Source organism: Seriola dumerili, unplaced genomic scaffold (assembly GCF_002260705.1).
Source record: "Seriola dumerili isolate Sdu_G_001 unplaced genomic scaffold, Sdu_1.0 BDQW01000133.1, whole genome shotgun sequence".
Classification (NCBI taxonomy): domain Eukaryota; kingdom Metazoa; phylum Chordata; class Actinopteri; order Carangiformes; family Carangidae; genus Seriola; species Seriola dumerili.
This window is the reverse complement of record NW_019174388.1, coordinates 414,961-432,178: the sequence shown is the minus strand read 5'-3', so window position 1 is coordinate 432,178 and position 17,218 is coordinate 414,961. Positions and strand designations below refer to the sequence as shown.

The following is a 17,218-nucleotide window of genomic DNA, read 5'->3' as shown; positions in this document are numbered from 1 at the left end:
ATGAATTTGTCATCTGTCAATGGCACTTTTACTGCAGCTGGGAGACAGCGGGACACCTTCACTGCAGCTGTTACCAAGAATGTGATTGTCACAGCCCTCTGCATCTCCATTAACTACGTCAATGGTACTCTGGTCCACACCTTCAGAAAGCACCAGGTCTGAGGTCCAGCATTGTTTTTATATACAGCATGTGCATGTACAAAATAAGAATTAGGAGAAATTCAGATGTAAAATATCGTATCAAAATCAAAACAAATTAGAGATTGAGATTAGATAAATTGAACATGAGTAAATAATGCACTGTGCCCCATTTAAATATCATCATATATTATATAATAAAGGAGTACTGCATAGGCAAGTTTTAAAAACTGCCTGTCCAAGACAAAACCACATGTATTGGCACCATAGGATAATATTCATGATATGGCTCCCTGCTTCTATTCTAATTAGGTTAATGTTTTGTTTTTATGAATCCTTCAATCATTTTCAGTAAAAAACTTTAAATCTATGATTATTAATATATAGATTATTGATAACATCTACATATTATCATGTTTCAAAATGTGCCATTATGTACAGGAAACCTCCACCTCTGAACGGAAGGGACGTTTTTTAATTTGATGTTTATAGAGATGAGAAGTGAGAATCTGTTCATCAATGAACCAGCTCATTAATGCAAGCATGACTTACAGCGCCGGGCGGCCCTACACCCTCACTACGCACGTCCGTAGGGCTCCGCAAATTACGCAAGGAGCCCGCCTCCTCCTCGTGTCAATGTTTTTAACTTTGATGAGAGGAAAAAGCGGGACTATACGTCCGGTCACGAAAAGAGAAAAGACACACTATGTGATTGAAAGGCAGGAACAGCAGTCAGATGAACCTAACAGTAAATAACAGCAGGCTAACGTTAGATGCTAGCTTACGTTGCACCTGTCTGTCTGCGCAGTGCGTCTCTGTTTTTCTCTTACCTGCCACTTCCAGGTCTGTTCTGTGACTTTGTGTCTCACAAACCTGAAATACAACTACTCATTACTTTTAACAAACACCGACGGTTTTGATCAAACTGCAGCCGCGAAAAGAAATCAGCGTCTCACCGTGAACACGCGTCCATATGCGCGTGCAGCAGAAGAAACTCGTGCGACAGTGATTTCATAGTCTCTCAGTCAATGTTTAGTTACAACTCTGGACTAATACAAGATGAAAAGCAATGGATTGACATTGATCATTTATTATTTTGTGAATAATATATTTATTATTGCCTACAGGGCAATATGGACGCATGTCTCTTAGTAAATAATAACCATCATGTATTCAGCCAAGCCACAGCAGAAATTATATTTTATATTTGAAAATGTGTAAAAGGAAATCAGGGGGAGCCAGTTTGAATGGGTCTGATGCAGTTAATCAAATGAGTAATACATCTGCAGCTATGCCAACAGGCTAATGTTTACATTGTAAAGCCAAAGCTAACTGTATAATTTTATGAAGAGTGAACTATTTTCCAGGCAGCAGACCGGAACCTCAGGGTTACATTTCATTATTTTCTACAATTTCCTTTTTATGTTAATGTTAATATTCCCTTATCATAAGATTGTAAAGAAAATATTCTTTAATTTTCTTTTTTCTTACAGATTTTAAGTTTGAGCCCTCGTTACATTCTGTTCATCCACCTGGTGATAAATGACATGACACAGCTGGCCCTGACCACTCTTCTCCACGTCATCAGCTACACCCTGTATACTATCAGCGTACCTTTCTGCCTCATCCTGCTGATCATCACCATCCTCACCACCCTCAACACCCCACTAAACCTGGCTGGAATGGCAGTCGAGTGCTACATCGCCATCTGCATCCCCCTCCGTCACGGCCTGATCTGCACTGTCAAAAAAACCTACATCCTGATTGGTTTGATCTGGGTTGTCAGTGCACTCTCTATCCTACCAGACCTCTTCATCCTCCTGGCCACAGAGCCTCTGCACTTCTTTCACTCCAGAGTGTTATGTACCAGATATACTGTGTTCAGAAGCATCTACAGCCTGAAGAAGAGGGAAGCGTCACACATTGTTTGTCTTGTTTTGGTTTGGCTCATACTCTTTTACACTTACTTTAGGATTCTGTTTGCAGCCAAGGGAGCAACTGCAGACTTTAAAAAAGCCAGAAACACTATTCTCCTCCATGGTTTTCAGTTGCTGTTGTGCATGCTTACTTATGTGAGACCCATGTTTGAACAAGGTCTACTCTACTTATTGCCCAAACAACACTTGTCCGTACGCTTTGCCTGTTACGTCATTGTCCAGATCCTGCCTCGGTTCGTTAGCCCCATCGTTTACGGACTGCGAGACCAGACCTTCAGGAGATATGTGAGAAGGTACCTGCTTTGTAAAGTGAGCACAAGCAGCCACCCAGAAAATGTCACCAAGCCGAACATGACGTCTTCTATGAGACAGCAGTGATAGTTGCTCAGTGTCCAAACATCTGCAGAGCAAACTGCAAAACTCTGCAAAAACATGTAACATCATAATTTGTGTTTTAAATTATTGTGGTTTTGTCTTTATTTTTTGTTTATGTAGCAGCAGCAACAATAGCATTTAAAATATAAAACCACTATGACAAATACATTCCAATAAAAACTACAGCTCAACTACAATTTTTCAGGTTTCATCTCAAAAAAATTTTGTTAAAAAACTGAATTCCAATTAGGGTTGCAAAATGTATCTGTGGTCAATAAATGGGAAAATAATTTTATTGTTCCAAAACTGGAATTTTAGCCAATAAATACAGTTTATTCAGAAAGTGTTCAGACTCCTTCAATGTTTTCACATTCTGTTATGTTGAAGCCTCATGCAAAAATAAAAAGAATTATTAATTTTCCGCCCATCAATCTCCACTCAATAGCCCATAACTAGAAAGTGGAAGTTTTTGCAAATTTATCAAAAAGGAAAAACTGAAATATCAAATTGACAAAAGTATTCAGATGTGACACTTGAAATTTAGCTCAGGTTCCTCCCATTTCATTATCATCTCTGAGATGTTCTATACCTTGATGAGTCCACCTGTGGTCAATTCAGCTGATTGGAGATGATTTGGAAAGGTACACACCTTTCTATATAAAAGGTGTCACAGCTGACAATGCATATCAGAGCAAAGACCAAGGTCTCCAATCAAGGTTATGAAACATCTCAAAGATGATCATGAGAAGTGGGAGGCACCTGAGCTAAATTTTAAGTGTCACAGCAAAGTGTCTGAATACTTATGTCATTGTGATATTTCAGTTTTTCCTTCTTAATAAATTTGCGCAATCTATTTTTAGTTTGCCATTATTATTTGTCATTATCATTGAGTGGAGATTGATGAGGGAGAAAATACATTTTTTAGATTTTGGCGTGAGGTTGCAACATAAAAAAATGTGAAACAATTGAAGGGGTCTGAATACTTTCTGAGTGCACTGTACACATGATAATGCAGAGCCAGGGAACTTTTGTTGCATGTCCTATCCCTCTCTCTCTCTGCCCTTATTTTATATTATATATTTATATTTTATTTTACGATGCACCCAACACTACTTGGTAAGATTGAACTTGACTGAAATAACAAATAAAAAAAATTCTTTTTTCTTCTTTTTTTCTTTTAAATCATACAAAAGTCACATCACAGAATAAAAACAATGATCTGGTCTTACTGTGATCATAACACCACCAACTATTATCATCATCATCATGTTTTTCTTTCCTCTGGTAAACACCGAGGAGGACGATGGGAAGAAAATCAATTAAGTCGTGTTTCAGTGTTTATAAATGCGAAACTGACAAGCTGTTTGCCCTGAGTGTCCGACCTGGACTCAGGTAGGTGGAATAGTACAGGGATGGTGGTGAGGCAGATTAATTAAACTCTTTAATATGCAACTCTTTGCTGAGAAATATTACACTGAGTTTGTTCACATGTTGGTACTTACTGTGTCCACATGCGTAATTGTTTATTTAACCGCAGCACTCTTTGCATTAATAGATGCTCTGACATTTGGAAGAATAAACAGGTAATGTAATATTTTGCCTGATAATGACCCTATATTTAAGATGAAGCTCAGTTTCTAATGTCAAGTTTCTGCAGCAGGTTTTACAGACTGTGTAACATTATGATTAATTTGATTATTTGGGATTCACTGCACAAATACTGATTCAAATACTGCACAATAATGTTTTTGCAGCTGACTGGTCTTTGCAAAAGTTAGATTAGCTTTATAATGTAGCACAAGAAATAAATAATGCTATTATGTACACATTTGAAAACCTTTATGTACTTGCCTTTGTTAATGAAGTAATGAACACTAATACATGTTTTAACATTATATGAGTGGATGTTCATGAGAGAAAAAAAAATCTATCAAGGTGAAAAAGGGAATCATGGTATGAAATTTACAACACCTGAGCAACGTTTTTAGGAAATGTTTTGATATGTATTTAACACTCAAAGGGTTTTACTTTAGTGTCAGGTTTCCAAATTGCCTGAATAATAATAGTTAAATCAGATTTACAGCAGTGTGGCTGTAGAACTGGATTATTGTTATTTTACTGGAAAATGATTTATTTTCTCAAATATGTGATTTTCAAACAAAAAGAAACATGTGAAACTAAAATATCTGTTGTTTGCTTTTGTGGTCAAACTAGCGTATGTGCATCATAAAGGTGCAGATAAAAGTGAGTTTACCAATACTTTGACTGTAAATAGATTTATCAGACTGATTATTTTATGCAGTTTTATGGTAATTTCTTTACATATTTGTCAATTTGTTTCTTCTGTTTTGTATACTCTTTTTTCAGGTCTCAGTAAAATATGAGCTCATCAGTGGGTCCAGGAGGCAATATGACTTTTCCTTATCAGGTTTGTGAAGCAACTGTCTTCATATCAATGAAAAAGTATAACTGTTGATTATGTTTATGATTTATACTGTTGCATTGCTAACTGTGATGCCAAAATCTGTTTCTATGTCACTGTATTGAGAGATTTAATTCCTAAAGACTAAAGCAAGAAAATGCAGTTAAAGGTAAATTTGTGACCTTGATTTTTCTTGATTATGTCCAAATCTAAAATGAATAAGTGATTTTATTTTTGATGAACAATGAAAACAAAACATATAATCTCTAAACTTTATTTCTCTAACACTGAATCAGTGTCTAACTGCAGCCCGTTCACAGGAATCACTGACCTCCCAACATGACCACATTATACCCACCTATTCAAATATCAGTCCTCACACAGAACTCATTGTGTCCTGGCACAGATTACTGTCATGTATGTTCAATCTCTTGATTCACAAATCAATTTACTGCAAGTATATTTTCAAACAAACACCTTCACAAATGAATAATTAATAAAGGTGTTTGCTTGGAAATATACTTGCAGTTTTATGTTGCTGAAAATTAACTACAATATTTTCTTTCCCTGACTGTGATCAGCTCATGTTCATGAACAGTTGATCTGTTACTTAAGATCTCAGTACTTAAATTCTGGTGTTAGCTGGTAAAATATCCTGAATAATCATGAAAAGGCAAAAGAAATTGTTCTTTATTTTGATGTAATCTCAAAACTGACTGGTTTCTGTTTCTTTATCTCTGGCTCCCTCTGTTGCTGGATCAGCTCACATTCATCAGAGACACCTTCACCACAGCATTTGTGAAGAACCTGATAGTGGCTCTGGTCTGGCTCACCCTCACTTACATCAATGGCACCTTGGTTGCCACTTTTTTCAGACACCAGGTATATATAAATATATATATATATATATATATATATATATATACACATACACACACACACACACACACACACACACACACACACACACACACACTATCTCTTTTTGGACATGTGATAGGTTGCATACATAATATTTACTAACTGTTAGTATTAAATTGAAAATCGTCTTGGAGACAGAATCCCGCTGTCAGAGTTATTAGCAGTGTGTGTGTGTGTGTGTGTGTGTGTGTGTGTGTGTGTGTGTGTTGTGTGTGTGTGTGTGTGTGTGTGTATGTGTATATATATATATATATATTATATATATTTATATATACCTGGTGTCTGAAAAAAGTGGCAACCAAGTGCCATTGATGTAAGTGAGGGTGAGCCAGACCAGAGCCACATCAAGTTCTTCACAAATGCTGTGGTGAAGGTGTCTCTGATGAATGTGAGCTGATCCAGCAACAGAGGGAGCCAAGAGATAAGAAACAGAAACCAGTCAGTTTTGAGATTACATCAAAATAAAGAACAATTTCTTTTGCCTTTTCATGATTATTCAGGATATTTTACCAGCTAACACCAGAATTTAAGTACTGAGATCTTAAGTAACAGATCAACTGTTCATGAACATGAAGCTGATCAACAGTCAGGGAAAGAAAATATTGTAGTTAATTTTCAGCAACATAAAACGTATATTTCCAAGCAAACACCTTTATTAATTATTCATTTGTGAAGGTGTTTTGTTTGAAAATATACTTGCAGTAAATTGATTTGTGAATCAAGAGATTGAACATACATGACAGTAATCTGTGCCAGGACCAATGAGTTCTGTGTGAGGACTGATATTTGAATAGGTGGGTATAATGTGTCATGTTGGAGGTCAGTGATTCCTGTGAACGGCTGCAGTTAACACTGATTCAGTGTTTAGAGAAATTAAAGTTTAGAGATTATATGTTTTGTTTTCATTGTTCATCAAAAATAAAATCACTTATTCATTTAGATTTGGACATAATCAAGAAAAATCAAGGTCACAAATTTACCTTTAACTGCATTTTCTTGTTTAGTCTTTAGGAATTAAATCTCTCAATACAGTGACATAGAAACAGATTTTGGCATCACAGTTAGCAATGCAACAGATAAAATCATACACATAATCAAACGTTATTACTTTTTCATTGATATGAAGACAGTTGCTTCACAAACCTGATAAGAAAAGTCATATTGCCTCCTGGACCCACTGATAGCTCATATTTTACTAGACCTGAAAAAAGAGTTATACAAAACAAGAAAAACAAATGACAAATATGTAAAGAAATTACCATAAAACTGCTATAAATAATCAGTCTGATAAATCTATTTACAGTCAAAGTATGGTAAACTCACTTTTATCTGCACCTTTATGATGACATACGCTAGTTTGACCACAAAAGCAAACAAAGCTGATATTTAGTTTCACATGTTTCTTTTTGTTTGAAAATCACATATTTGAGAAAATAAAGGATTTTCCAGTAAATATACAATAATCCAGTTCTACAGCCACACTGCTGTAAATCTGATTTAACTATTATTATTCAGGCAATTTGGAAACCGACACTAAAGTAAAACCCTTTGAGTGTTAAATACATATACAAACATTTCCTAAAAACGTTGCTCAGTGGTTTGTAAATTTCATACATGATTCCCTTTTTCACCTGATAAGATTTTTTTTTCTCTCATGAACATCCACTCATATAATGTAAAACATGTATTAGTGTTCATTACTTCATTAACAAAGGCAAGTACATAAAGGTTTTCAAATGTGTACATAATAGCATTATTTATTTCTTGTGCTACATTATAAAGCTAATCTAACTTTTGCAAAGACCAGTCAGCTGCAAAAACATTATTGTGCAGTATTTGAATCAGTATTTTTGCAGTGAATCTCCAATAATCAAATTAATCATAATGTTACACAGTCTGAAAACTGCTGCAGAAAACTTGACATTAGAAAACTGAGCTTCATCTTAAATATAGGGTCATTATCAGGCAAAATATTTACATTACCTGTTTATTCTTCCAAAATGTCAGAGCATCTATTTAATGCAAAGAGTGCTGCGGTTAAATAAACAATTGACGCAGGTGACACAGTAATACCAACATGTGAACAAACTCAGTGTAATATTTCTCAGCAAAGAGTTGCATATTAAAGAGGTTTAATTAATCTGCCTCACCACCATCCCTGTACTATTCCACCTACCTGAGGCCAGTCGGACACTCAGGCAAACAGCTTGTCAGTTTCGCATTTATAAACACTGAAACACGACTTAATTGATTTCTTCCCATCGTCCTCCTCGGTGTTTACCAGAGGAAAGAAAAACATGATGATGATGATAATAGGTTGGTGGTTATGATCACAGTAAGACCAGATCATTGTTTTATTTCTGTGATGTGACTTTTGTATGATTTAAAAGAAAAAAGAAGAAAAAAGAATTTTTTTATTTGTATTTCAGTCAAGTTCAATCTTACCAAGTAGTGTTGGGTGCATTGTTAAATAAAATATAAATATATAATATAAAATAAGGGCAGAGAGAGAGAGGGATAGACATGCAACAAAAGTTCCCTGGCTCTGCATTATCATGTGTACAGTGCACTCAGAAAGTATCAGACCCCTTCAATTGTTTCACATTTTTTTATGTTGCAACCTCACGCCAAAATCTAAAAAATGTATTTTCCCCTCATCAATCTCCACTCAATGATAATGACAAATAATAATGGCAAACTAAAAATAGAATGTGCGCAAATTTATTAAGAAGGAAAAACTGAAATATCACAATGACATAAGTATTCAGACCACTTTGCTGTGACACTTAAAAATTAGCTCAGGGCCTCCCACTCTTCATGATCATCTTTGAGATGTTCATAACCTTGATTGGAGACCTTGGTCTTTGCCTCTGATATGCATTGTCAGCTGTGACACCTTTTATATAAGAAAGGTGTGTACTTTCCAAATCATCTCCAATCAGCTGAATTGACCACAGGTGGACTCTTCAAGGTATAGAACAATCTCAGAGATGATAATGAAATGGGAGGAACCTGAGCTAAATTTCAAGTGTCACATCTGAATACTTTTGTCAATTTGATATTTCAGTTTTCTTCTTTGATAAATTTGCAAAAAACTTCCACTTTCTAGTTATGGGCTATTGAGGTGAGATTGATGGGCGGAAAATTAATAATTCCTTTTTATTTTTGCATGAGGCTTCAACATAACAGAATGTGAAAACATTGAAGGAGTCTGAACATTTCTGAATAAACTGTATTTATTGGCTAAAATTCCAGTTTTGAACAATAAAATTATTTTCCCATTTATTGACCACAGATACATTTTGCAACCCTAATTGGAATTCAGTTTTTTAACAAAATTTTTTTTGAGATGAAACCTGAAAAATTTTGAGCTGTAGTTTTATTGGAATGTATTTGTCCATAGTGGTTTTATATTTTAAATGCAATTGTTGCTGCTGCTACATAAACAAAAAATAAAGACAAAACCACAATTATTTAAAACACCAAATTGATGATGTTACATGTTTTGCAGAGTTTTGCAGTTTGCGTCTGCAGATGTTTGGACACTGAGCAACTATCACTGCTGTCTCATAGAAGACGTCATGTTCGGCTCTGGTGACACTTCTGGGTGGCTGCTTTTTGCTCACTTTACAAAGCAGGTTACCTTCTCACAATCTCCTGAAGGTCTGGTCTCGCAGTCCGTAAACGATGGGGCTAACAACCGAGGCAGGATCTGGACAATGACGTAACAGGCAAAGCGTACGGACAAGTGTTGGGCAATAAATAGAGTAAAACCTTGTTCAAACATGGGTCTCACATAAGTAAGCATGCACAACAGCAACTGAAAAACCATGGAGGAGAATAGTGTTTTCTGGCTTTTTTAAAGTCTGCAGTTGCTCCCTTGGCTGCAAACAGAATCCTAAAGTAAGTGTAAAAGATAGCCAACCAAAGCAAGACAAAACAATGTGTGACGCTTCCCTCTTCTTCACGACTGTAGATGCTTCTGAATACGTAATCTCTCGCACAAAACACTGCTGGAGTGAAAGAAGTGCAGAGGCTCTGTGGCCAGGAGGATGAAGGATGCTGGTAGGATAGAGAGTGCACTGACAACCCAGATCAAACCAATCAGGATGTAGGTTTTTTTGACAGTGCAGATCAGGCCGTGACGGAGGGGGATGCAGATGCGATGTAGCACTCGACTGCCATTCCAGCCAGTTTAGTGGGGTGTTGAGGGTGGTGAGGATGGTGATGATCAGCAGGATGCAGGCAGAAAGGTACGCTGATAGTTATACAGGGTGTAGCTGATGACGTGGAAAAGAGTGGTCAGGGCCAGCTGTTCATGTCATTTATCACCAGGTGGATGAACAGAATGTACAAGGCTTGAACTTAAAATCTGTAAGAAAAAAGAAAAATTAAAGAATATTTTCTTTACAATCTTATGATAAGGAATATTAACATTAACATAAAAAAGGAAATTGTAGAAATAATGAAATGTAACCCTGAGGTTCCGGTCTGCTGCCTGGAAAATAGTTTCACTCTTCATAAAATTATACATTAGCTTTGGCTTTACAATGTAACATTAGCCTGTTGGCATAGGTGCAGATGTATTTACTCATTTGATTAACTGCATCAGACCCATTCAAAAAATGCTCTCCCCTGATTTCCTTTTACACATTTTTCAAATATAAAATATAATTTCTGCTGTGGCTTGGCTGAATACATGATGGTTTATATTTACTAAGAGACATGCGTCCATATTTGCCCTGTAGGCAATAATAAATATATTATTCACAAAATAATAATGATCAATGATCAATCCATTCTTTCATCTTGTATTAGTCCAGAGTTGTAACTAAACATTACTGAGAGACTATGAAATCACTGTCGCACGAGTTTCTTCTGCTGCACGCGCATATGACGCGTGTTCACGGTGAGACGCTGATTTCTTTTTCGCGGCTGCAGTTTGATCAAAACCGTCGGTGTTTGTTAAAAGTAATGACTAGTTGTATTTCAGGTTTGTGAGACAACAAAGTCACAGAACAGACCTGGAAGTGGCAGGTAAGAGAAAAAAGAGACGCACTGCGCAGACAGAAGGTGCAACGTAAGCTAGATCTAACGTTAGCCTTCTGTTATTTACTGTTAGGTTCATCTGACTGCTGTTCCTGCCTTTCAATCACATAGTGTGTCTTTTCTCTTTCGGACCGGACGTATAGTCCCGCTTTTTCCTCTCATCAAAGTTTAAAAACAGTTGACACGAGGAGGAGGCGGGCTCCTTGCGTAATTTGCGGAGCCCTACGGACGTGCGTAGTGAGGGTGTAGGGCCGCCCGGCGCTGCTAAGTCATGCTTGCATTAATGAGCGTTTCATTGTATGAACAGCATTCTGCACTTCTCATCTCTATAACATCAAATAAAAACGTCCCTTCCGTTCAGAGGGAGGTTTCCTGTACATAATGGCACATTTTGAAACATGATAATATGTAGATGTTATCAATAATCTATATATTAATAATCATATATTTAAAGTTTTTTACTGAAAATGATTGAAGGATTCATAAAACAAAACATTAACCTAATTAGTAATAGAAGGCAGGAGCGCATATCATGAATATTATCCTATGGTGCCAATTACATGTGGTTTTGTCTTGGACAGGCAGTTTTTAAAAACTTGCCTATGCAGTACTTCCTTTATTATATGATATATGATGATATTTAAATGGAGCACAGTGCATTATTTTACTCATGTCCAATTTATCTAATCTCAATCTCTAATTTGTTTTTGATTTTGATACGATATTTTACATCTGAATTTCTCCTAATTCATTATTTTGTACATCCACATGCTGTATATAAAAACAATGCTGGACCTCAGACCTGGTGCTTTCTGAAGGGTGACCAGAGTCCATTGACGTAGTTAATGGAGATGCAGAGGGCTGTGACAATCACATTCTTGGTAACAGCTGCAGTGAAGGTGTCCCCGCTGTCTCCCAGCTGCAGTTAAAGTGCCATTGACAGATGACAAATTCATGTCTGAAATGGCAGAATCCTCCCTGTCTGAAAGAAGCACACATATATCTGTCTACACCAATATCTGTCAACAATGAATCTAAAGCCCAGAAGAAGTGCATGATAAATAGATGCATATGACACAGAGCAAGACAATATAATGATATACACAGTGACACAGTCATGCAGTATCAGTTCAATGCAATAATAGCAGTCAGCATGAAAGAATGCTCATACCAGTAGTGTGTCACATAACACTAAATCTGTTTGTGGATGTTGATGCAAGAGTTTATATAGGTTGATAGATGTCATTTGAAATTATTGGTTGTGTTAGTTGTGTTCATGTTGGCATGTGTGTATCTTTAAAGGAACAGTTTTATGTTTTGGAAATATGCTCATTTGCTTTCTTTCCAAGAATAAGATGAATATTATATTGAATATATATCAGTTTAAATTTTGCAATCATTTTTTATAATGACAAATGTATCAACTGATAATGTGAAAAGTGTTGAAAAGTGTCTCTGGTAATGATGAACCTACAGAAAATATCAGATGAATATTTTGCGTTACATGCTTTATAGTGAGTTTCATCTCATTGTTTTCATTTCTGTTCCACAACTTTACTGATCTGGTTCACTCTCATAGTGATCATTTCAGCCACAGCATGCAGATGTTTTTAAAGAAAAACATCTGTAAAAAACCACTGGCCCACAGTTAGAGACCATCTGATGAACCTAGTGGAGCATTTAGCAGCTAAACAGCCAGATATTTGATTTGATTTGTGAGCAGTCATTATGTTAAGCTTGGCCAACCAAATCCGGACAACAGGGCGCTACTTAAATCCACATACTAAGATTTGTCGGCAGTCTTCTCATTTCGCTTCTCAGACAAAAACAAATAAACATTATTTCATGAAAATAATGTTGAACTAAACTATTTTAAACAGTGCTGAAACTAGATGGATGAAAAAAACTGGTGCTAAGCTGATTCATCCTTTTTGTAGCACTTGAGGACAGCAGACCAGGAGCAAGCATCAGCATTCATCTGGAGCCATGTAACCTGATGAATGTCAAGTCCACGCCATCCCCCTTTTCTTAATCTGACTTTGGTGTACTGATGAGTGGTGGGTAGGTACGAATACAATGTTGGTCTGTCTCAGTTCCTCGATACAAAGCAAATAAAGCAACAAATAGGGGCCCATGAGACACGCCAATTTTAGTTCAGAGAAGAAGTAATGCAGGGATTCAAGCTGTTTACACATGAGGGTGAAACATCAACAGTAGGATTCCTAGGCCTGACCATTTCCACAAAACCTCAATTTAAAGTCATGTTTTTCTTAGTTTGGGAAATGGATCATGATTTTCAACAGAAAGACTCACTTATTTCCTTAAAGTTAATTATTTTCTTTTTAGGGTTTGATTGTTTGAAGCAATAAATCATAATGGTGAATTTTCTTTTGTTACTATGCTAATAGTAATAAAAACTGCAATTTGTACATACTGTAGGGCTCACAGTATTTAATGATAACTGAAGAAAAATGATATGCTGGAAAAACAATGATGAATTGCGAATTAATTTAGTAAAGTGGAAAACATTTACAAATTGGCTTGATATGACTCACCTTGAAACTATAACTGTTTGGCAAGGAAGTAACAGACACGTCCAGGACCTCTGCACAGTAAAACAGTAATGTGAGGAATGAAAGAATAGATGTTTTGCAAAACGATGAAGAAGTTACATTATCTGTTATGATTTGTTATGAATACAAAGTAAACTTGCGAGGACCGACTTAAAGGAAACCAGAGATTTTAGAAAAAAATAAAAATTACCTGTTACTGTGAAAAGCATTATTGATTCTAGTGGAATTTTTCTGGCGCGTTTTCAAAAAAATGTTTTTTTTACTAGATTTTCGAATACAACAGCACTAACTGAAGCTTTAAAAAGTTCAAACACAGAAATGATTTATAACTTTGAGAATCATATTCTTTATTTTCAGCTTTACAGTATGAGATTGTTTGATTTACAGGTATTCCTTTTATTATGTCCTATCTGCTTGTTGTACATTTCACTCTTTTCAAATTATATAAACTTGGCTAGCCATTTTAACCATTGTATGTGACGTAGAGTATTGAGGATTTTTAATACAATAAAAAAAAAAAAAACTGGTGTCAGTGTGGAAAAGTACCAGCTTTGCTGTAATCAGAGCCAAGGAGGAAAAATGGCGTCATGCTGAGGCCAGATGGAGTATCTGTTTGAATCTTGGAGTCATAAATTAAATGTAAAATCATATTACAGAGTTTTCCTTGCCAAAAATTAGGTATTGGGGGAGTACAAGCCATACGACTGGGGGACTTTTGTGATATATGGGGGGTGGTCACCTGTCCAAACCGGCACCTTTTTTTTTTTTTCCCCCAGAAATCTGTGGCTGAGGACTAGGTCCTTACTTCAGTTCTGACAATTAACCATATCTCTTTCTAGTAAACATGAATTAACTTTTTTTTCCCCTATTTAAAAGAAAACTAATGATGTCTGAACTCAAATCAGTCGCCTTCCTTCTGCATGCAGAAAATTCTAGGCACGTTCACATCCCTTTTCTTCTTTGTTTATTTGGGATGGCTTTTGCCTGATGCACGATTACGATTTACAGTGTTACCACTACATTGCACGTAGTGGCGTACAGCGGCAATTGCAGTTACAAACGCCAAATCATCCGAGTACCGACAAAACATAGTAAGCCAACTAGAATTTTTTCGGAGGCGGAAGGCGTCATGAAATTTAACGGTAGGCGGCCGTCTCCACAATTACCTAGCAGAAAAACCCTTGTATTATCAGGCTTAATGAAAGTAATTTATTCTGTCAGTACTACCTCCCACCAACCCCATCTCACCCCCTTCCTTTTCCCCCTTAAAGGCCCCTTGCTGACCTTGCTTGCTCCCTATGTTCACCTCTTGTACTTCAACCTCTGCCTGGATGCAGTCTGTTGGTCCCCCACCATGGCCTCAAAGGTTTGACTGTTGTCCCTTGTTAGCCCACCCAAACACTCAAGGCAACATCTTGTCAGTATGAATTCCTTTATAAACACTTATGAAAACACGGAACTTAGTTTGATTTTTCTTTCATCATCCCCCTCATGTTACTGTGAGAAAAAAAAGCTGTTCATAGCAAGTCCGGTTTTCTGAATACTTATGTCCCAAAGTTGATTTTTCTAGTTTTCCTTTGTTAAATAAATTTGCAAAAAATTCTAAATTTCTGTTTTCACTTCACTTCATTTTCATGCGGGTATTAGAGTAAAGATTTCTAGGGAAAAATGGTTGCATAATCGCCTGCAAAAAATAAAATTGTGAAAAAAGTGGAAGGGGTCTGACCACAACACACGTCAGATTTTGGTTGGTACACTGAGCAACTCTATCACTGCTGTCTCATAGACACTCATGTTCGCTTGTGACATTTTCTGGGTGGCTGCTGTGCTCACTTTACAAAGCAGGTTACCTCTCACATATCTCCTGAAGGTCTGGTCTCGCAGTCCGTAAACGATGGTGCAACGAACCGAGCTCAGGATCAGGACAAATGACGTAACAGCAAAGGGCTTATGGACAAAGTGTTGTCTTTGTGGCAATAAGTAGAGTAGACCTTGTTTGAAAACATGGGTCTCACATTAAGTTAAGCATGCACAACAGCAACTGAAACCAGGATGGAGAATAGTGTTTCTGGCTTTTTTAAAGGTGCTGCGTAGTTTGTCCCTTGGCTGCAAACAGAATCTTTAAATAGTAGTGTAAAAGAGTAGTTGAGCCAAACAAGACAGACAAAAACAATGTGTGACGCTTCCCTCTTCTCAGGCTTGTAGATGCTTCTGAACACAGTATAATCTGGGTAATATTCACACTCTGGAGTGAAAGAAGTGCAGAGGGACTCTGTGGCCAGGAGGATGAAAGTCTGGTTAGGCATAAGAGTGCACTGACCAATACCCAGATTCTTCAAACCAATCAGGATGTAGCGGTTTTTTGACAGTGCAGATGCAGGCCGTGACGGAGGGGGATCGCAGATGGCGGATTGTAGCACTCGAACGCCATTCCAGCCAGTTTTAGTGGGTGTTGAGGCGTGGTGAGGATGGTGATGATCAGCAGGATGAGCAGAAAGCGGACATTGATTGAAATACAGGGGTGTAGCTGATGCGTGGATGGAAGAGTGGACAGGGCCAGCTGTGTCATGTCTTTATCACAGGTGGATGAAACAGAATGTAACGAGGCTCGGAATACTTAAAATCTGTAAGGATAAAGGAAATTAATCAAGCAAAACGAACGAAGCATTACATGGCATGGAAAAAACGGATATTACCACAGCGCCAGGTTTGATCCGAACCCATTGCCCTTAATAATTCAATCCCCTCTCTTTCTGCCCAACTTTCCAATTCCTCTCTCTCACTGTAATAAATTGCAAAATGCCCAAAAAATAATTAAAAAGAAAAAAGATATAAAATGCAACTATGCTCAGTGAAATATAAATTGACTCACAACATATAACATAATAAATCTTCATAACTTCAATATATTTGAATTACTTTTGTAATGATATACATTCAAACTTTTCCAAAATCTATGACCAATAGAAGAAAACTTTCGCCTTCCGGTCAGAAGGGGGAAGTTTTTTTCCAATACACAACAGCACATTTAGAAAATCTGATCAAATCTCATGATAAATAAAAAAATCACAGGTTTAAGAGGACAGGCTTTTTATTGAATATGATTGACACTGATATTATCCATGGCAATACGTTGAGTTTTTCTTAATCAAACTTCTTTTTTGTTTAGACAACTATTTACTTTGCTGTTGTTCCTATTATCTTAAATGAGGCACAGAGAATCATTTACTGATGTCCCAAACCGATTTGTTAAAGCTGTTGAAAACAACATTTTAAGTTATTGTTATGAATTTAATAGCATTCTTTGGAATTTCCCTCGTTCTGCTCGCTCCAATCCTTTTGTACATTGCACATTAGCTTTTATATAAAAACTCAATGCTGGATCCTCAGGACCTGGTGCTTTCTGAAGGTGTTGGACCAGGTCTATACCATTGATCGTAGTTAATGGCAGATGTAGAGGGCTGTTGACAATCACATCTTGTAACAGCTGCAGTGAAGGTGTCCCGGCTGTCTCCCAGCGTGCAGTAAAAAGATGCCATTTGACAGATGACAAATTCATGTCTGAAATGGCAGAATCTCTCCCTGTCTGAAAGAAGCACACTTATCTCTCTACACCAATATCTGTCCAAGGAGTGAATCTAAAGCCCAGAAAGAAGTGCATGATAGATAAATGCATATGACACAGACAGCAAGGACCCAATATAATGATATACACAGTGACACAGTCACTGCGTCATCAGTTCAATGCAATAATAGCAGTCAGCATGAAAAAAGAATGCTTTCCAACCCAAGTAGAGTGGTCA

At 36.8% G+C, this 17,218-nt stretch overlaps 2 protein-coding genes across 2 annotated transcripts in view; both read left to right on the top strand.

Annotated features, from left to right (window-relative positions):
* LOC111224385 (olfactory receptor 52E8-like) lies at positions 1–2,453 on the top strand. The gene is made up of 2 exons (XM_022748855.1): positions 1–156; positions 1,632–2,453. Exons 1-2 carry the CDS (start codon positions 1–3, stop codon positions 2,451–2,453), a joined length of 978 nt encoding a protein of 325 aa, XP_022604576.1.
* A 2,407-nt stretch (positions 2,454–4,860) lies between these two features.
* The window catches only part of LOC111224384 (olfactory receptor 51D1-like), a 14,121-nt gene continuing 1,763 nt past the window's right edge, over positions 4,861–17,218 (top strand). Inside the window, exons 1-2 of the mRNA XM_022748854.1 lie at positions 4,861–4,878; positions 5,635–5,754. Coding sequence (XP_022604575.1) covers positions 4,861–4,878; positions 5,635–5,754 — 138 coding nt within the window. The remainder of the gene's footprint in view (positions 4,879–5,634; positions 5,755–17,218) is intronic.